The 22,324-nt window shown below is 45.5% G+C and overlaps 1 protein-coding gene across 1 annotated transcript in view; it reads right to left on the reverse strand.

Annotated features, from left to right (window-relative positions):
- Positions 1 to 9,712: 9,712 nt before the first annotated feature.
- Positions 9,713 to 22,324, reverse strand: part of LOC115105552 (coxsackievirus and adenovirus receptor homolog) — a 57,323-nt gene continuing 44,711 nt past the window's right edge. The window contains exons 3-7 of the mRNA XM_029627726.2: positions 18,441 to 18,645; positions 13,293 to 13,448; positions 12,539 to 12,661; positions 12,236 to 12,374; positions 9,713 to 10,084 (exon numbers count right to left, since the gene is read on the reverse strand). Of these exons, the coding sequence (XP_029483586.1) occupies positions 9,799 to 10,084; positions 12,236 to 12,374; positions 12,539 to 12,661; positions 13,293 to 13,448; positions 18,441 to 18,645 (909 nt within the window). The 3' untranslated portion in view covers positions 9,713 to 9,798. The remainder of the gene's footprint in view (positions 10,085 to 12,235; positions 12,375 to 12,538; positions 12,662 to 13,292; positions 13,449 to 18,440; positions 18,646 to 22,324) is intronic.

The raw sequence follows: 22,324 nt of genomic DNA on the forward strand, positions 1-22,324 counted from the left end.
GTCTTTTCCCTCTTTCTCTTTGTATGAGGAGGTAGAATTAGTCACATATTGAAAATGGAATGAGAAAAGACATTTCAATCAAATATATTAAAGACAGAATGGGACTAGGGAATGAAATGAGAATGGAATGGTGCATACATAACCCCATAAATCCACTCCCACATGCAATATAGGCGACAGCTACTGAATGCCTTTTGAATGAATGTTGTGAATACACAGTTCTAAAAGTGTAATTATTATCCCAGTAGACAATCCATACGGACTATTATGATGATGGCTATGACTGTGATAATTCAAGGCCAGATAAACAAACCCATTGCATAGCCCAATGTGTGTGTGTGTGTGTGTGTGTGTGTGTGTGTGTACACATGTGTGTAATTAGAGAGCTATCGGGTCCAGTCATTAGGGTCCATGATTGATTTCAACACTCACCGCAGATCAGATCAATGGTCTTGGGTCCTATCCATTAACAAGCACCAAATTATAGTTATGGACGTTCTGCTTTAGTTGGTTTATTGGCCACCAGTGAAACACTCGGCCTGCCTACCCAGACAGACACAACAGACCCTCAGAGCTATTGATCCAGCTACCAATATGTCAAAATCATGAGCAAGAGGGCAACATAAAAACTGATTTTAAAAATCTGGATGCACACACATCAAAGTCAAACTTTTACAATTCATAACATGCCTGATCCATCCAAATCATTCATCTTAGTTACTCCACTGTATCCAACTCAGTTGAGCTGCTATCGGAGCTCATTTGTACCACGCTGCTTATTAGCTGTGACTCGCCATGCCAATAATTAGCAACCACATTAACTAGGACAGGAAATTGTCTATAATTGAAAGTGGCTAAGTCAATTTTGACTTGTAGTGTTCCCTCAGTCCTTTCACAGAGTAGAGGAGTGAGGACGTGTTGTGAGAGGGCAAAGTGCTACACTATAGCAGAGGAATAACAATGAGTCAGGAAGGGCTATAGGACAAGTCAGTGCGCGAAACACAGAGCAAAGACATTTACTCCCCTGTTCCCTAAAGTCAAACCAGCCCTGGAGTAGGGGGAGACGGGGCAATTGTATATTTTTGGCCTTTTGCTCTATTGCTGAGACCGCTTGAACTAGGCCAGTCATTTTTTATAGAAGAAATTTGCATCGGTCTCCAAATCATTCATACCATTTAAATCTCTGTACATAAAACGGTTGAATCACAATATTGATTTAAATCTGAATAGTCCAGACTTTACATTTGGCTCCGTGCCAAACAGTAGTTGGGGTCAAATATAACACTTAAAAAATTTACTAAATAAACACACTTTTATTCAGTTTTGATGTTATCTTTATTTTATCAGGGAGTCATACTAATACCAAGGTATATTTTACAGATAAGCCCTGAATTACAGTACCAGTCAAAAGTTTGGACATGCCTCCTCGTTCAAGGGTTTTTATTTATTTTTTACATCAAAACTATGAAATAACACATATGGAATCATGTAGTAACCAAATAAGTGTTAAACAAATCAAAATATATTTTATATTTGAGGTTCTTCAAAGTAGTCACCCTTTGCCTTGATTACAGCTTTACACACTCTTGGCATTCTCACAACCAGCTTCATGAGGTAGTCACCTGGAATGCATTTCAATTAACAGGTGTGCCTTGTTAAATGTTAATTTGTGGAATTTCATTCCTTCTTAATGCGTTTGAGCCAATCAGTTGTGTTGTGACAATGTAGGGGTGGAATACAGAAGATAGCCCTATTTAGTAAAAAAACAAGTCCATATTATGGCAAGAATAAGCAAAGAGAAATTACCTTCCTGTTTGGCCCTGTCCGGGGGTGTCCTCGGATGGGGCCACAGTGTCTCCTGACCCCTCCTGTCTCAGCCTCCAGTATTTATGCTGCAGTAGTTTATGTGTCGGGGGGCTAGGGTCAGTTTGTTATATCTGGAGTACTTCTCCTGTCCTATTCGGTGTCCTGTGTGAATCTAAGTGTGCGTTCTCTAATTCTCTCCTTCTCTCTTTCTTTCTCTCTCTCTTGGAGGACCTGAGCCCTAGGACCATGCCCCAGGACTACCTGACATGATGACTCCTTGCTGTCCCCAGTCCACCTGGCCGTGCTGCTGCTCCAGTTTCAACAGTTCGGCCTTATTATTATTCGACCATGCTGGTCATTTATGAACATTTGAACATATTGGCCATGTTCTGTTATAATCTCCACCCGGCACAGCCAGAAGAGGACTGGCCACCCCACATAGCCTGGTTCCTCTCTAGGTTTCTTCCTAGGTTTTGGCCTTTCTAGGGAGTTTTTCCTAGCCACCGTGCTTCTACACCTGCATTGCTTGCTGTTTGGGGTTTTAGGCTGGGTTTCTGTACAGCACTTTGAGATATCAGCTGATGTACGAAGGGCTATATAAATTCATTTGATTTGATTATAGTCCATCATTACTTTAAGACATGAAGGTCAGTCAATACGGAGCATTTCAAGAACTTTGTGCAGTCACAAAAACGATCAAGCGCTATGATGAACCTGGCTCTCATGAGGACCGCCACAGGAAAGGAAGACCCAGAGTTACCTCTGCTGCAGAGGATAAGTTCATTAGAGTTACCTGCCTCAGAAATGGGCAATTAACTCCACCTCAGATTGCAGCCCAAATAAATTCTTCACAGAGTTCAAGTAACAGACACATCTCAACATCAACTGTTCAGAGGAAACTGCGTGAATCAGGCCTTCATGGTCGAATTGCTGCAATGTAACCACTACTAAAGGACACCAATAAGAAGAAGAGACTTGCTTCGGCAAAGAAACACGAGCAATGGACATTAGACCGGTGGAAAGATGTCCTTTGGTCTGATGAGTACAAAGTTGAGGTTTTTGGTTCCAACCACCGTGTCTTTGTGAAACGCAGATTAGGATGATCTCCGCATGTATGGTTCCCACCGTGAAGCATGGAGAAGGAGGTGTAATGGTGCTTTGCTGGTGACAATGTCAGTGATTTATTTAGAAATCAAGGCACACTTAACCAGCATGGCTACCACAGCATTCTGCAGCAATACGCCATCCCATTTGGTTTGCGCTTAGTGGGACTATCATTTGTTTTTCAACAGGACAGTGACCCAAAACACACCTCCAGGCTGTGTAAGGGCTATTTGACCAAGAAGGAGAGCGATGGAGTGTTGCATCAGATGACCTGGTCTCCACAATCACCCGACCTCAACCCAATTGAGATGGTTTGGGATGAGTTGGACGGCAGAGTGAAGAAAAAGCAGCCAACAAGTGTGGGAACTCCTTGCCAAGAGTGTGCAAAGCGGTCATCAAGGCAAAGGGTGGCTACTTTGAAGTATCTCAAATATAAAATATATTTTGATTTGTAACACTTTTTTGGTTACTACAGGATTCCATGTGTAATTTCATAGTTTTGATGTCTTCACTATTATTCTACAATGTAGAAAATAGTAAAAATAAAGAAAAACCCTGAGTAGGTGTGTCCAAACTTTTGACTAATACTATACATTAATTACAGAAAAAACACCAATATGAATACAAAATGAAAGCAGAAAGAAAAACAGTCTTTAAAAAACCAACACATTCATCATTAAAAAGGTCCTCAATCAGCTTTCTAAATTGCCCTAGAAGCACCAGAACATAACATTTTAAAGCTGATATACCTAACTCAGTAGAGACCAAAGTAATTTCCAGAGTTAACATCGCTGAGACTGAGTGTGTATGTTACGAGTTACCCCGGTCTCAGCGATGTTAACTCTGGAAATTACTTTGGTCTCTACTGAGTTAGGTATATGAGCTTTAAAATGTTCTTTAGCAATGATGTCAGGTACAGGGGCACTTTTTATAAAAGGGCTTTATAATGAAAACAGCAATGTAATAACCTACGTGAAAATCAACCAACTTTCCAGTAGAGAATGCAGTGATGAGTGCAACAAGAGTTGCCTGTCATAAAGCACAGTGCGCTATGATAAACTGCATCTAATTGCTTTTTATGAAGTGCCAGCTGCGTTCATATGAAGTCGCCATAGTCTAGGACCAATAGGACTGTTGACTGAATCATTTGCTTTCTATTTGGCGAGAGGCAGACATATTTCTATAGAAAAAGCCCATTTTTATCCTCAACTTCTCAATATGCTTTTTAAAAGACACAAATATCTGGATAGATGTCAAGTAGGGACAAGATCAATATGAACATAATCCAAAGTACATATGCTTAAAATCAGTTATTTTTATGCATTTAAAATTCACTTCAGATCAAAGTTTTTCTGTAATAGAATGAAGGCAGACAGTAGTTCAGATAGAGCCTGGTCAACCGTGGGGGCAATAGCATACACCACAGGATCATCGGCAAGTTACAATTTTTCACAATTAATATTGTTAACGTAAACAGTAAAAGGTACAGGACCCAGAATCAACCCCTGCGGGACACCTTTTTGTAATGTCCAGAAAACCTGATTTAACACCATCAGTCAATACACATTGAGTTCGATCTGTCAAGTCATTTTTTTTAACAGTTACATGCAGCCTACTCCAGGCCGATTGAGGAAAGCCTCTGAATTAGCAGTGAGTGATGAAACGTATCAGGTCAATGAAGAGGGTAGCACAATGTTGCCTTTTATCCATACAGTTAAACACATCACTTATAACTAGGGATGCAGCAGAGATAGTACTATGACCTGGTATAAAAACTCAACTGATGTACATTTAGAAATACATTTCAAAGATAAAAAAGATCTCAGCTGAGAAGGAATCAAGGATTCTAATATTTTATGGGCCGCCTTCCAAATCTTGGGGATAGTACCAGATATAACCGTCAGGTTAAAAATATAGGTTAATGATTCAGCAATCAGGGGGGCAGAGAGCTGTAAATTGTTGAAATGAAAACAAAAATTCACTAGAAGTTGATGGGTTAACCGTCGAGTTAGCTAGAGGCTGGCAGATAATTGCTAGGCAGGAAAGAAGAGGAATTTGTACACTTTAGCGCACTTCCCTTAAAAAAATGTGTTTATGAATTATATCAGACAGAGTATGTAATGATTTTGCGAGAAATATGTATTTTTATGTACCTGACCAATATTTACAGTTATACCCATTTGTGCATGGGCATTCAGTCTCAAAACAGTCTGAACAGTCTGATGGTTCTCAGTTCATATCGGTTTACAACTTCTTTGGCACTCTACAGGACCCAAGGCTATTTAAAGTTATTATTGGTATATGAACATTATGCTAGTATGAAATATTGGACAGTACAAAAAATATATACAGCCGGCGGAAAAAACTAAATTCACCCCTAAAAAGCAAACATTTGCTTATAAAACAAGCAAATTTAGATATTTGGCAAAAACCTTTCTAGTAGGGAGAGAACCTAAACAGGTATGTACTGAGTGAGTTTCATTACTCTAGCTTATTTCTGTTTGGAGAAATTCAAGTTGTTACAATTTCCACCAGTCTCCCCTACAGTTTTGATTCAAGCGATATGCCCAACATGAACCAGGCTGTGCTGGCTCTGATATTTTATTTTCACATGGTCCTTTCCAGCATGGCTCAAGCAACTCTGGTGGATGCGTACCCAGGCCAGTCCAGTACGGCTCGGCCCTATGATGCGAATCAGGCTAGTATACGTAATGCTCTAGTGCTGCCTGTTTCAATGGAGCTGTGGATTTTTGCCAAGCGGTTTCTGATCGTAGTGCCTCTGTGCTTCATTGATTAATTATAGTCATTAGAGGTTAGAAAGTCACCTCAACTGGCGTTAGGGGTGAAAATCACTGCCCGATTAAAATTAATCAGAATGGAAGCCTGCAGAAGGCCAACCAGGGCTCCAGAGGATAAAGATAGGCTGGCTGCTGAGACCTGGTTAGAGAAAAGCACTATGATTTAAGACAAAGTCAACAGCTGCTGCTATGGAAAAGAAAGGACTATTTTTTCATTTTATGTCCTTTTATTATTTAAAAATACAGCACAAATGACACAAAGAAAAATTAAAAACAGGTTTGATCACACAATGTGCAAACAAACCCCCAAAAGAAAAATATTAATACAATATTAGTACACTTCTTTTAAAAGCTACAGTAAATATCATGTTAGTAGTTCTTATCATTAATTTCCAGAGTTGAGAGGGACTGTACAATATGACTCTGTACAGTTTGTCAGCAGTTGAAGGTCTATTCTACTAAAATACTATATATATATATATATATATATATATCTGGGCACCCTCCAGACATTCAGACACACACTCAGTTCCCTGGGCTTGGAGAGAACTGACAGCTTTTCCACCTTGGGGTAGTGCATGGGGTGGGTTTTACTTCACATCCTGCCTCGGTGCAGCAAGAGGATGTGGCTGCTGTCCCATGGGTGTGAAGTTACACCTGCCACAATGAGGAGAGGCACGGGACTATTGTATAATTCAGAAAAGTGCTCAACACCCATCACCTCCACTTCATCCACCCCAAATCTACCACATTCTATTCACACACAGAACGGGCTCTGTTACAATAACCATGCTAGTATACTATTTCGAATCTGGACACACACACATCCATGTCAAACTTATACAATCCATAACATGGCCGATCCATCAAATAATCATTCATATTCATTCTAACTAAGATGCTAATGTGGATCCTGAAACAGAGCTATAGTGCCCAGCTGAATGAGCAGGCTTTCACCCTCTACTGTTATTGATAACACCCAGCGATCATGTTTTAGATACACATTAACCAAGCAAAGTACTGCAGAGCATCATTATACATACAGAGCACTAGAGTAAGTGTGGTGGGATAAGTTCTAGAGATCGTGTCACATTTACAGTACATTTACACATACAACCAAAGCCTTCATACAAATAAAACAAAAAATTAAATAATGAATTAAAAAAGAAGCAACAACTGTACGAGTCAATGTTTGGGAAATGTTTTAAAACATTGCAACAGTTTAAATACAGAACTAATGTAAACTGCGATGCAGTATTACACAGGATCCGGAACCATGTAAAGTGGACTGGTTATTATGCCTGATGTAGGCCTGGTACTACAGGTCCATTATAGCCAAACTATAAGTACTGAAGCCAACTCTTGTGCCAAGCACCATACATGGCAATGATAGTTGGCTACAAAACATACATGTATGGCGCACATCAACAATAAAAGGCAAGCACACAACCAGGGAGGTGTCTGTGTCCACTGAGACATAGACATCTACTTAGGGGCCTGTGGCTACAACAGTATGTGTGTGTGATACAAGTCAGTACAGACAAGGCACAGTGATGTCAATCACAGAAACAAGTCATCTGGGCTGCGCAGAAGCACTGGAGCTGTGAGTAAGACTGGGACCAGCCTGTTGTGACTGACTGCGTGATAGAGCTAGGGTAAAGCATGGGAACCCTAGAGAACAGTTACTGTACTGTAGGTGCAGCCTAAACCTGTGAACACCTGTGACTCAGTATTCTAATGTTTACTTCTTCCCCTTAACACTCACTTCCTTCCATATATCATGTAACATACTTACTAACATACTGTAACATACATGTACATCCTTCATTTATCCTTCACAAATGGTGGTGCATGAACGAACCACTAAACTTAATAATGACCATTGAAAGAGGTGGTTCATTGCGATATTGAATCCTAGGTATGCGGTTCCAAATCCAGAATGTTTCTGGGAACGACTGTGGGGAGACCTTTTGGTTGTATGGTTAAACAACAGAGAGGGTTAATAATAGCGAACAGTGTAACCGCGGTCATCCTGCTAATACGAAATGTGTGTTGGGGGAGGGGTGTACTGGTGGGGTGAGAAGGGTTGGGGGCCTGAGCTGGTGGCAGTCAAACACAATCAAATATGATTGTTCAGTGAAGCCACACACCCCTATTCTCAAACACACTGCCTGTTCTAGGAACTTGTAGAGAGGGGCGGGGAGAAAGGGAGAAGTAAGCTTGGCAAAGAAACAACAATCCACCAATCACAAGATGGGGTGGCTTAACTCCCCCCTCCCCCCCGTGTCGTTGACCAACCCTGACCGTCCGTCCCTCCCAGCCCAAGCTGGACCATTCAAATGGTCAACTGCTCTCAGGGCTGGCAAACATGCCCATTACATCAGCCAGTCCAACCAGTGGAATGAACATCTTTATAAAGGTAACCACATGATAACAAACTAATTTGAAAAGCAGAAATCTTGAATCCCTTCGGCAACCCCTATTCCTAAAATAGATTAAACAAATGTGTGTGTGGAGGGGTTATTGTCAAATATGAAAAATATTTTTTTTAAATGTTAAGAGAGATTTGATATAAACCTTTGTCTGATTATATTTTTGGCATTTCATCCAAAAGACTGGAGTAGGACTGTACATTTCCTCCGCCCAGAAACACATGAATACAGCTGTCATACTTTCACAGTACAAACCCACCATAGGCCAATCAGAGACCTTGGTTTGCTCTGCACACATCTCTAGGGACCGGGCCAGCTAGATTAAAAAGCACCATGCATTTCAACTATGTACAAAGCAACCTTTCTGAATTGACCATTAAAATGTAGCTAGCCACCCTAGTATTTTTGTGTCTGCTTATCAGAAAGATCAGGAAGTAAAATTCATAAAAGGATCTGTTGTTTTTTGCCTTCAGTAAATAGTTCATAGTGGGCCTGATGTGTTATGGTACAGTACTGCATCTCTTTTCTCCTCAGTACGGCGCCACAGCTGATGATGAGTGGTGGAGGACATAAAATCAGTCAGCCCAGTCACCCCACCTCCTCTCTGGCTAGTGTCCCCCAGTCCCACCCCTCCCTCTCTCCAGTTACCAGACCAGCCCCCTACCTCCTCTCTGGCTAGTGTCCCCCAGTCCCACCCCTCCCTCTCTCCAGTTACCAGACCAGCCCCCTACCTCCTCTCTGGCTAGTGTCCCCCTGTCCCACCCCTCCATCTCTCCAGTTGCCAGACCAGCCCCCCACCTCCTCTCTGGCTAGTGTCCCCCAGTCCCACCCCTCCCTCTCTCCAGTTGGCAGACCAGCCCCCCACCTCCTCTCTGGCTAGTGTCCCCCTGTCCCACCCCTCCATCTCTCCAGTTGCCAGACCAGCCCCCCACCTCCTCTCTGGCTAGTGTCCTTCAGTCCCACCCCTCCCTCTCTCCAGTTGACAGACCAGCCCCCCACCTCCTCTCTGGCTAGTGTCCTCCAGTCCCACCCCTCCCTCTCTCCAGTTGCCAGACCAGCCCCCACCTCCTCTCTGGCTAGTGTCCCCCAGTCCCACCCCTCCCTCTCTCCAGTTGCCAGACCAGCCCCCCACCTCCTCTCTCTGGCTAGTGTCCTCCAGTCCCACCCCTCCCTCTCTCCAGTTACCAGACCAGCACCCACCTCCTCTCTGGCTAGTGTCCCCCTGTCCCACCCCTCCATCTCTCCAGTTGCCAGACCAGCCCCCCACCTCCTCTCTGGCTAGTGTCCCCCAGTCCCACCCCTCCCTCTCTCCAGTTGCCAGACCAGCCCCCACCTCCTCTCTGGCTAGTGTCCTCCAGTCCCACCCCTCCCTCTCTCCAGTTACCAGACCAGCCCCCACCTCCTCTCTGGCTAGTGTCCCCCTGTCCCACCCCTCCATCTCTCCAGTTGCCAGACCAGCCCCCACCTCCTCTCTGGCTAGTGTCCCCCAGTCCCACCCCTCCCTCTCTCCAGTTGGCAGACCAGCCCCCACCTCCTCTCTGGCTAGTGTCCCCTGTCCCACCCCTCCATCTCTCCAGTTGCCAGACCAGCCCCCCACCTCCTCTCTGGCTAGTGTCCCCCAGTCCCAAACCCTCCCTTTCTCCTTCGCTCTCTCTCCATTACACAATGGAGCCGTCCTTGTTTTGGGCGGGGATCATGACGGGGATGCCGCCCATGCGGCTGAGGTTACGGCCGGCTATCTTGCTGGCGACAGGCGGTGGCAGGGGTGTGTGGCTGGGGGGCCTCTCATACTCCTCCACAGAGGGGATCTTGTCATACTGGGGCTTGAGGGCGTACTCATGCAGGTTGGAGGGGGACATGGAGCCCAGGGAGGAACGCTGGCTGCCCACGCTGGTGAAAGAGCGAGCCGTCGACACGCGGCTCTTCGGAGGGGGAACGTCCTCTCTGAGAGAGGGGGGAAAAGAGTGAGATGGGCATGTAAACAACAAGAGACAGCTTTTCCACTCCCCTTTCACATTCACTTGGGATTTCACCTAGTTGTCCAGCCAGACAGAGTCAGAGAGAGATCAACAATGATATAAGATTGATATAAGAGAAAGACAGAATGGGGTGGGAGAGACAGAAAGAGGAGGTGAAAGAGAGAAACAGGCAAACAGGAGACAGGCAGAAAAAGGGAGAGGACAGACTGACTGAAAGAGAGAGGGTGAGGCGAGTGAAAGAGACAGAGACAGAAAGAGGGAGAGAGACAGAAAGAGAGAGAAACAGACAGAGAGGACAAGCAGAAAGAGGGAAGGGACAGACTAACTGAAAGAGAGAAACAGAGAGAGGACGAGCAGAAAGAGGGAAGGGACAGACTAACTGAAAGAGAGAAACAGAGAGAGGACGAGCAGAAAGAGGGAAGGGACAGACTAACTGAAAGAGAGGGTGAGGCGAGTGAAAGAGATACAGACAGAGGGAGACAGAATGACAGAAAGTGTGGGAGAGAGAGAAAAACAGACGGAGAGAGTGAGAAGGGACAGACAGAGTGGGTGAAAGGTAGTGAAAAAGATTATAGCTAGTGACGATGGAATGTAGTTCTAGCTGTGCCAGCTCTGATCAGCCACAGTAATATTCTCAACAGCGGTAACTAAGCAACATTCATTCCCACCAACCCCTTTCTACTCCCAGAGCAACACAATTAACACATAATAACCTGCAATAATCCATTAAAGAGCTCAATCAAAACAGCCTGAGGGGCCAGTGGCTTTGAATATGTTGGTAAATGTGTGTGCACAAGTGTTTGTGTATGCATTAATATCCCTAAGTGTGTATTAGTGTCTGTATCCGTGCCGCCGTGTGTGTGTGTGTGCCAGGACTGGGCACACAGAAACAGTGCTCATTGGGCTAATTCTTATGGTGCTCCACTGTGCTGCCAGGCAGATAGACAGTGTCCAGGCTGATGCTAGCAGACCCAAAGAAAGAGGGACAGAGAGAGAGAGAGAGAGAGGGAGGATGCTGTGTGGATGGAACACTGTGTCCAGGGGGGCTGGGCAGGACAGACACAGGAACCTCAGAACAATTTTTTTTTTTTTTTACTGATTAACAGACGTTTATTTGAAGAAGGGGAAAAAAGCTGATGGTGCGACAACCTTTTTTCCGTGTCCTTTGCTGTGTGCGTGACCGGATAGGGAGGTGCTGGGGCCAGAGAACGTGACCGGATAGGGAGGAGCTGGGGCCAGAGAACGTGACCGGATAGGGAGGAGCTGGGGCCAGAGAACGTGACCGGATAGGGAGGAGCTGGGGCCAGAGAACGTGACCGGATAGGGAGGAGCTGGGGCCAGAGAACGTGACCGGATAGGGAGGAGCTGGGGCCAGAGAACGTGACCGGATAGGGAGGTGCTGGGGCCAGAGAACGTGACCGGATAGGGAGGAGCTGGGGCCAGAGAACGTGACCGGATAGGGAGGTGCTGGGGCCAGAGAACGTGACCGGATAGGGAGGAGCTGGGGCCAGAGAACGTGACCGGATAGGGAGGTGCTGGGGCCAGAGAACGTGACCGGATAGGGAGGAGCTGGGGCCAGAGAACGTGACCGGATAGGGAGGAGCTGGGGCCAGAGAACGTGATCGGATAGGGAGGAGCTGGGGCCAGAGAACGTGGCACGTTCACGCTTTCTTTGATTTATTGCAGGCTACAGCAGCCAAATTACCGAAATAAAAGACAACCTTTAGAGGAACCTATACACTCTTCCCACAATGCTATTAAGATGGTTGTAATGTACTGTATACTACACTGTTATGTGGTTATATGTGGAATCACGGACATTGAAAGTTAGTGTTGTGCAATGACATTATGTGCAATGCTCAGTGACCTGGACACCAAGGGGATGTGCAATATTGAGTATGAGGGCAGGGGGGTAGTTATGTTATGGGGAAGGGAGGGGTCAAGTCATTAAACTGTCATTTCTGTTGTTCTTCATTAATGTGTATGGCTATTCTATTGCAGTGCATTTTTGTCAAGCAAATGTCTGTGAACATCTGACAAACACATCTAATCTAATAGCAGTTGGATGCAGTTAATGCCAGTGCTGTACAATGGTGTAATAATGCAGTGACCGTACCTGATCTCGTAAGAGATCTCCTTCTCGTACTTCTTCCTGTGGCGGGCACGGCAGCAGCAGAAGAGGACGATGGCGATGATGATGAGGGCCAGCAGCACAGCGATGATGGCTCCAGCTATGATACCAGCAGTGTTGGGTGCTAGACCACAGATCATTAAAAAATATATACATGATAAAATTCCACAATTCCACCATACAGCCAATACAGGTCCAAGCACCAATCCACGCCAGATAAATTAAAACATTGATAGTCTTCAATTAAAGAGCAGATAAAGGTGAATCAGGGGGTGGTGAGGGACTCACGGGGAGTGATGCCAAGCTGTAGAATACACTCCTCCATGCCCACGTGGTTCTTAGCAGTGCAGCGGTAGGTTCCTGAGGAGCTGATGGACGCGTTCCTTACATTCATGGTGCCTCCCACAGGGTCTACAGACATAGAGAGGGGTTACAGAGGCACGTTCAGGAACCCAAAAAGACATTGGAAACATTTATGTCCATTTACTTGAGTTGGCAGTGAATATCCATTCTGTTTGAAATCATCAGCTCCATCTGAGGATGGTGAAAACTTGTGTAACCACATTGTGTTTTGTGAAAATCTTCAATAAATACAATGAGTATAGAAAATATTAAGAACACCTCTTTCCATGACAGACTGACCAGGTGAATCCAGATGAAAGCTATGATCCCTTATTGACGTAACCTGTTAACCCCACTTCAATCAGTGTAGATGAAGGGGAGGAGACGGGTTAAAGAAGGATTGTTACGCCTAGAGACAATTGAGACATGGATTGTGTGCCATTCAGAAAGTGAATGGGCAAGACAACAAATGTAAGTGCCTTTGAACGGGGAATGGTAGTAGGTGCCCGGCAGTTTGTGTCAAATATTGCATTGCAATGCTGCTGGGTTTTTCATGCTCAACAGTTTCCTGTGTGTATCAAGAATGGTCCATCACCCAAAGGACATCCAGCCAACTTGGGGGGGGGGGTCAACTGAATATTTGGAAGGTGTTCCTAATGTTTGATATACTCGGTGTATATTTACATCCTGTGTGTGTTACCTAGCACGGCTGAGGCAGGCAGAATCTTGCTGTCACTGGTCTTCTCCCAGGTGTACTGCAGGGGGTTGGTCCCCTCACTGGATGTACACCTCAGGACCACGTCCTTACCCTCCTGGGTGGGGCCTTCAGTAGTACATCTGGGCTTGGACGGCCTCACTGTCAGGGAAGAGGGAGGAGGGAGAGGGCATAAGCTGTTAGAGATGGCATACATGGCGGAAAACAGAAATTAGCTTGAAGCTACACAAACACTTCCTCATTTTCCAATGCACACCCCCCTGGCAGGTTGCTGAGCTCTGTGTGTGTGTGTGTGTGTGTGTGTGTGTCCCCTTCATAGCAGCAGTCATCAGCATAATGAGAGCAGTAATCAGGGTAATTGATACAGCTGCTGTCATTACAGGTGCTGTCACTAAAGATGATGAAGATTGGAGAGTGACGTGCGCACACACACGGGGTAGGGCCTCTCTGGGAAAGCCAAGCGTACGCAAACAATTTCCTCAGTCTGTTGGCAGGAGATGTGATGAGAATTCAAAAGCAAACAAAGCCCCAAATTGAAACCAGGCCGGATCCAGTGCAAGTCAAAGATGAACAGACCAACTGACAGACTGTCTGTCTGTCTGCTGGAGAGGGTGGGATGAGGTATGGGTACTAAGCCAGGGGTGGGAGGTGGAGGGGCATTCTAAATATTGTCGTCTTTAGGAAGCCTGATTGGCCGTGTGTGAATGTGTGTGTGCGTCTGTGTGTATATCTCTCTGTCTCTCTCTGTGTGCATCTCTCGGATAGAGCTTTGTGCTAGAGCGCTGACATCATGGTTTGGTAATGGGCGCTGTAACAACAAAGCTCAGGGAAAGGGAGGGGAGAGAGAGGAGAGGGAGGGGAGATCAGGGACAGGGACTTATCAGGCAGAACCATGTGGATTAACACCAGACAGCCCTGTCCTATGGGACATGGCAGCACATAGATTAGTATGGGCTGTGAGCTGCACTAAAAGGCAGGGGGTCAGGATGGACAGAACGAGAGAGGGGAGGAGAAATGGAAGAGAAATTAAATGAGTGCTGATGGACCGGGAGGGGGGAGGGGGTGATATGAACGAGAGGTAAAAAGAGAAAAATAATGTCTTGAGACAGATACTGTAGAGAGTGTGAGATAGGTTGTGGTGGACTATATGGATGTGGTGTAATATGAAGTGCTGAAGATAAGGAGATGTATTGGTTATGGTGGACTACATGGATGTGGTATAATATGAAGTGCTGAAGATAAGGAGATGTATTGGTTGTGGTGGACTACATGGATGTGGTGTAATATGAAGTGCTGAAGATAAGGAGATGTATTGGTTATGGTGGACTACATGGATGTGGTGTAATATGAAGTGCTGAAGATAAGGAGATGTATTGGTTATGGTGGACTACATGGATGTGGTGTAATATGAAGTGCTGAAGATAAGGAGATGTATTGGTTATGGTGGACTACATGGATGTGGTGTAATATGAAGTGCTGAAGATAAGGAGATGTATTGGTTATGGTGGACTACATGGATGTGGTGTAATATGAAGTGCTGAAGATAAGGAGATGTATTGGTTATGGTGGACTACATGGATGTGGTGTAATATGAAGTGCTGAAGATAAGGAGATGTATTGGTTGTGGTGGACTACATGGATGTGGTGTAATATGAAGTGCTGAAGATAAGGAGATGTATTGGTTATGGTGGACTCCATGGATGTAGGGTAATATGAAGTGCTGAAGATAAGGAGATGTATTGGTTGTGGTGGACTACATTGAGGTAATGATAGGACACAGTATAGATAGAGGGAGAGTGATACATTGTGGTAGACCACAGTAGGGTGGCTATAAAGACAATGAGGGATCGGTTGGGACTGAGGCCAGGGAGACAGAAAGATTGGCTTTAGAGAGGTTTAGGTAGGGCTGATTGGTTGTTTGGACTCACGTCAGGGAGTGATTGGCATGTTAAATACTGTAGTGGCGTATGAGTAATGAGATAGTGATTAGGACTAAGGTGAGGGAGAGAGGAATTATGATTGGCTGCCGAAAGCTGTAGTGAGGTAGCGGCAGACACTGATCAGTTGCGAGGGTTGCTGACATGCCTATCCGGTGTGCTGTACTGACTGCAGGTGTGCCCTCTCCTTCTGTTACCTTCACTGTCGATCTTCATACAGGGAGACAACACGCACACAGCTCCTAACGTTACCTGCACTCAGGACAAATGCCGCTGTGTGTGTGTGTGTCTACTTCCTGAGAGAGTGTGACCGTGTCCGTCCCTGCCAATGCGCTCGGGAGCATTTCCGTTCTGGTGACGATATTGACCTGAAGGTAAACTGCGGCGCAGGCAAGATGTCTTCCTGTCTCCTTGTCACACTGCTCTCCTCTAGAATAGGAATAGCTCTGCCCGAGTGGTCAATGCCTTTAGGCCTGTCAGACCCACTACCAGGCGGCGGCACTAAACTAGTAAAGACACTAGATGACCAGCTCTGTGGCCAAGAAATTCCTCTGCACAGCTCCCTAAGGACCATCACCATCTGCCTGCCTAGGTATTTGCTCTAGTCAGCTCAAGCCCATCTCTCCTTGGCTGGCTCAGGTACACTGAACAAATCTAACCTTCCTTCCTGCAGACCTGAGAGAGGCTTCGAGCCAGCCTTGCTGGTGTAAAGGAATGGCTAAAAAGACAGGTTGTTTTTGTCTAGTTCCTGGTAAAGGAAGGTAAATATAACACCAACAGATCATGTCACAAAACCAGTTTCTCAGATGTGGTTAACCAGGAAAACAACCGTGTCCTAATCACGTTTTATTCAGGCAAACACAGTGTTTATGAGAAATCCTTCATCAGTGCGGGGCTCGAATAACCATTCATATGTTGTTTGACCACAGCCACTGCTTTTCATATGTAAATATGCTGACTCGTTGAGTGACTTTCTGTATGTTCAGAGTAAAGTTGACTCACCGAGCAGCCATAGACGGCAAGTCTGTTTGCGCAGACATCACTATGAATGTTCTGCCTATTCTATACCCACTGTCATGTATGATATACGGTTAGCTTGCTGAGTGGCTGTCATAAGGCCTGTATCACTTCATTTTACACTGCTTTACTGTCACTTAGCAACAATGAAACAGCTGGCTGAGGCAACATTACATTATGTGTGATGCTCATCAATCACACCATCATTTAATTGCAAAGCAAAACACTTAGCATACATCATTTCAGAACAAGGCAGCATTAATGTACATTTGACAACACTTAACTACATTTAATAGGCTATTTTGATGTCATCTGATATTGACAGCCATTTCCCTACCGTATATGGATTGAATGGGATTGCAATATCAAGGAAAATGCTAGATCAATACACACCACTAGGATTATTAAACATAACGCCATTTTAGAGGGGTATTGCATAAACACTTCTCTAGTGAGCCACATGCACCCTTTAAAATGCATTATGCTTGGAGGTTTTACTGAACAGATACAGTTGAAGTCGGAAATTTACATACACTTAGGTTGGAGTCATTAAAACTCGTTTTTCAACCATCCACACATTTCTTGTTAACAAATTATAGTTTTGGCAAGTCGGTTAGGACATCTACATTGAGCATGACAAGTCATTTTTCCAACAATTATTTACAGACAGATTACTGCACTTACAATTCACTGTATCACAATTCCAGTGGGTCAGAAGTTTACATACACTAACTTGACTGTGCCTTTAAACAGCTTGGAAAATTACGGAAAATGACGTCATGGATTTAGAAGCTTCTGATAGGCTAATTAACATCATTTGAGTCAATTGGCGGTGTACCTGTGGATGTATTTCAAGGCCTACCTTCAAACTCGGTGCCTATCTGCTTGACATCATGGGAAAATCAAAAGAAATCAGCCAAGACCTCAGAATTTATTTTGTAGACCTCCACAAGTCTGGTTCATCCTTGGGAGCAATTTTCAAATGCCTGAAGGTACCACGTTCATCTGTACAAACAATAGTACGCAAATATAAACACCATGGCACCACGCAGCCGTCATACCGCTCAGGACGGAGACGCGTTCTGTCTCCTAGAGTTGAACGTACGTTTGGTGCGAAAAGTGCAAATCAATCCCAGAACAACAGCAAAGGACCTTCTGAAGATGCTGGAGGAAACAGGTACATAAGTATCTATATCCACAGTAAAACAAGTCCTATATCGACATAACCTGAAAGGCCTCAGCAAGGAAGAAGCCACTGCTCCAAAACCACCATAAAAAAGCCAGACAACGGTTTGCAACTGCACATGGGAACAAAGATCGTACTTTTTGGAGAAATGTCCTCTGGTCTGATGAAACAAAATAGAACTGTTTGGCCATAATGACCATCATTATGTTTGCAGGAAAAAGGGGGACGCTTGCAAGCCGAAGAACACCATCCCAACCGTGAAGCACGGGGGTGGCTGCATCATGTTGTGGGGGTGCTTTGCTGCAGTAGGGACTGGTGCACTTCACAAAATAGATGGAATCATGAGTGAAAATTATGTGGATATATTGAAGCAACATCAAGACATCAGTCAGGAAGTTAAAGCTTGGTCGCAAATGGGTCTTCCAAATAGACAATGACCCCAAGCATACTTCCAAAGTTGTAGCAAAATGGCTTAAGGACAACAAAGTCGAAGTATTGGAGTGACAAAGCCCTGACCTCAATCCCATAGAGAATTTGTGGGCAGAACTGGAAAAGCGTGTGCAAGAAGGGAGGCCTACAAACCTGACTCAGTTACGCCAGCTCTGTCAGGTGGAATGGGCCATAATCCACCTAACCTATTGTGGAAAGTTTGTGGAAGGCTACCCGAAACGTTTGACCCAAGTTAAACAATTTAAAGGCAATGCTACCAAATACTAATTGAGTGTATGTAAAATTCTGACCCACTGGGAATGTGATGAAATAAATAAAGGCTGAAATAAATCACTATCTCTACTAATATTCTGACATTTCAAATTCTTAAAATAAAGTGATGCTAACTGACCTAACCAGGGAATTCTTACTAGGATTAAATGTCAGGGATTGTGAAAAGCTGAGTTTAAATATATTTGGCTAAGGTGTATGTAAACTTCTGACTTCAACTGTAGATAGCAGAGTAGCGGCTGTTTAAAATGTAATCCATGGCAACCCACTCACCCATGACAGTCAGTAGCATCTTTCTGCTGCGGATGCCCGGGGCCTTCTTCACCTTGCATTGGTAGGTCCCTGTGTCTGAGGACTTCAGACCAGTCAGGTTGATGGAAGCGTCGCCATTCTTTGGGTCAGGTGAGTTGAAGTGGGCCCGCCCCTTCACTGCAGGGTAGTAGTCCTCATAGGCCCTGTCCCCAGAGTACAGGATCACCTGGGGGTGGAGGGAGGAAGAGAACATGAGGGAGGGAAAGAGAGGGAATAGACCGAGAATTAGAGGGAGATAGCTGGGTGTAATGGAGTTACAACTTTTCAGAAAAACAAGTCAAAGCTGGTTATTAAGAGTGAGTGCAAAGCCCACCCCCCGTCTCTGTTTACTAAAACAACAGACACTGAAATGAAGAGTCAGTGTATTGTTATCTCCCTAATGTCCTATGCCTGGCTCTGGCTTGTTTTTGACCTTTCTTTTCTGTGCTGCTGAGCTATGGCACGGAACAAACAAAGCCCTACTGTGGAGTCAAAGCAACACCTGCTGTGTCAACAGAGACATAAAAAGAGAGCGCTATGACCTGAGCTCAGCAACAGCCCCCAGCCCTACCTTCATCTCCCCTACCCCCGTCTGTCTCTCCCCCTCCGACACAGCGCTCAGAGGAGAAGCCAGAAGATGGAGTCAAGGTGGAGCCAACGGACAACAAGCCGCACACGAGCAGCACGGAAGCATAGTAAACAAAACACCACAACCACGGCACAAAAGAGGGAGGGAGGGCTAAACAATTCTCTCACGTCGTAGGCAGACAACACATACACAAATATATTCTAAATGTTCCATGGAGCTTGTCAGAGACAGGGGCTTGTGTTGTGTGCAGTGATCACCATCATACACACGCACTGGAGGAGGGTAGAGGAAAAACTGAGTAGGCCTCCTAATGAACACAGAGGTCCAAGGGAGAGCGGAAGGGAAGAGAAAACAACGAAAGAGAGACGAACAGAACGGAAAGACGGTGGGCTGTGAGGGAGCGAGAGAAAAGAAAACAAAGAGAAAGAGAACCGGAGGGATGGTGGGCTGTGAGGGAGCGAGAGAAAATAAAACAAAGAGAAAGAGAACCGGAGGGATGGTGGGCTGTGAGGGAGCGAGAGAAAAGAAAACAAAGAGAAAGAGAACCGGAGGGATGGTGGGCTGTGAGATGTCTAACAGCTCGGCTGGGGAGCCTTGTTGTTGACCCCACGGCAGGGCTGCCAAGCCAAGGCTGTGTAGGCTAAGCTACATCTTGTATCTATTAGCCACGTAAACCGTAATGCATTCCACCTGGATCCCAGGAGAGACATGGAGCCCTCAAACTAACTTCACTGGGATCAGAGCAAAGGCAGCAATAACAAAGCGATGAGAGAAGGTGGAGGAGAGGAAATTAAATTGCCTTAGGCACTGGGGTAAAGACAGGCAACAAGCACTCCTTCTGACACAGACACAATCTTGTACATACCACATGTAATAACGTGGCTCAATAAAACAAATCCTATATAAATCCTTCGTACTGGAAATCAAAGGGCAGACGTTAGTGAGAAGAGAAACAGACAAGCGGAGTTGAAAACAGGGACACGTTCATTCCGGAGTTCTGATTCAGAACAGGTAGACCAGTACTACAGTATCCATCTGGTGAGGTCAGACTGAAAGTCTCTGAGGGAAAATATTGCACTAAGGGACCTCTTCTCATAATTATAATAGTACATCGTATTAGTTAGGGTGGCACCTTTGTGGACATTTAAAGTCACCTTAAATAGTAATGAACTAATAAAGAAAATAGTAAAAAAAAAAAAAAAAAAAAAAAAAAAGGGGAACAACCTCTATTATACTGGTTGTAGCAGCACCAGGAGTGAGACAAATGTTTGGTTACTTACATGGGGCCATATAAAGATGAGGTCATCGTCATGTGACTCCCCTGCACGGAGAGGGCGGGGCTAATTTGAGAGGCAAAACAGGGAGTGGCATCACCTGTGTACACTACACTCAATGTCCCGGTCTGTCTGACTCTGTCGACAGTGTTCTTGCGTCTTTGGTAAAGTCGGGCTTTTCTCCTGACTCAGCCGTGCCCCTATAGTCCGTTTCAGAAATGTACCTTGGCTCCAAATTGAATCTCAAGGTTTAACCTGAACCACTACACTTTCATGTCAGATTTTCTTCAGTAAACAAAGCTCTAGTGCTTTCCTCAAGGACACAAACCTTTATCAATCCACCAGGAATTTGAAGCAGCTAGCTACCGTTCCATTCTCCCAGCTAACCTTGAGAATATAGCGCTAAAGGCAACTATCATTAATGTATTTTCATGACTGTAGTTACCATTATCGTAGTTGAGAATACAATACTCAGGTCGCAACCTGCTTCCAGCCTATCTGTAATGTCCCCGCGATGAGCGCTAAATGCTAATTATCTCTGCATGGCATTTCAGGCCAACAAAGAGGTGCATTAGCTATGGTTCACTTATTCCCTGAATTCGGATATGTATGGATATACGAAATAAACAGACCACAACTCCCAAATTAATTTTCTGATGCAAGCAGTGCATCGTTTTTTCCCTACTTTAGAAATACAAAAATGCCAGTTTGACTGTGCAAACTCAAAGTAGTCTGTCATAGGGAGTGGTACGTAAAGGGTCCGCCCCCTCCAGTCTACCTCTACACTCAATATCTTCTTCACGCCTCCCATTCCATCCTCTCCTCTCTCCCTCTCCTTTGCTACTTCCCCTTATCTCCTTTTGTCATATATCCCATCTACTCTCCCTCCATCTCCTCCCCACTTCCAGCAGAGTAGATCAGTACCACACATCCTGTAGTCCAGCCTGCCAGTACAGTGTAGCCCCAGCATCACCCCTCCCCTTATCGCTCTCTGGACATCCAGTAGTCCAGCCAGCCAGTACAGTGTAGCCCCAGCATCACCCCTCCCCTTTATCGCTCTCTGGACATCCAGTAGTCCAGCCAGCCAGTACAGTGTAGCCCCAGCATCACCCCTCCCCTTATCGCTCTCTGGACATCGAGTAGTCCAGCCTGCCAGTAGTGCAGCCCCAGCATCACCCCTCCCCTTCTCGCTCTCTGCGCGTCCAGTACATTTACATTACATTTAAGTCATTTAGCAGACGCTCTTATCCAGAGCGACTTACAAATTGGTGCATTCACCTTATGACCTCCAGTGGAACAGTAGTGCATCTAAATCTTTTCAGGGGGAGGGGGGGTGAGAGGGATTACTTTATCCTATCCTAGGTATTCCTTAAAGAGGTGGGGTTTCAGGTGTCTCCGGAAGGTGGTGATTGACTCCGCTGTCCTGGCGTCGTGAGGGAGTTTGTTCCACCATTGGGAGGCCAGAGCAGCGAACAGTTTTGACTGGGCTGAGCGGGAACTGTACTTCCTCAGTGGTAGGGAGGCGAGCAGGCCAGAGGTGGATGAACGCAGTGCCCTTGTTTGGGTGTAGGGCCTGATCAGAGCCTGGAGGTACTGAGGTGCCGTTCCCCTCACAGCTCCGTAGGCAAGCACCATGGTCTTGTAGCGGATGCGAGCTTCAACTGGAAGCCAGTGGAGGGAGCGGAGGAGCGGGGTGACGTGAGAGAACTTGGGAAGGTTGAACACCAGACGGGCTGCGGCGTTCTGGATGAGTTGTAGGGGTTTAATGGCACAGGCAGGGAGCCCAGCCAACAGCGAGTTGCAGTAATCCAGACGGGAGATGACAAGTGCCTGGATTAGGACCTGCGCCGCTTCCTGTGTGAGGCAGGGTCGTACTCTGCGGATGTTGTAGAGCATGAACCTACAGGAACGGGCCACCGCCTTGATGTTAGTTGAGAACGACAGGGTGTTGTCCAGGATCACGCCAAGGTTCTTAGCGCTCTGGGAGGAGGACACAATGGAGT

Source organism: Oncorhynchus nerka, linkage group LG22 (assembly GCF_034236695.1).
Source record: "Oncorhynchus nerka isolate Pitt River linkage group LG22, Oner_Uvic_2.0, whole genome shotgun sequence".
Taxonomy (NCBI): domain Eukaryota; kingdom Metazoa; phylum Chordata; class Actinopteri; order Salmoniformes; family Salmonidae; genus Oncorhynchus; species Oncorhynchus nerka.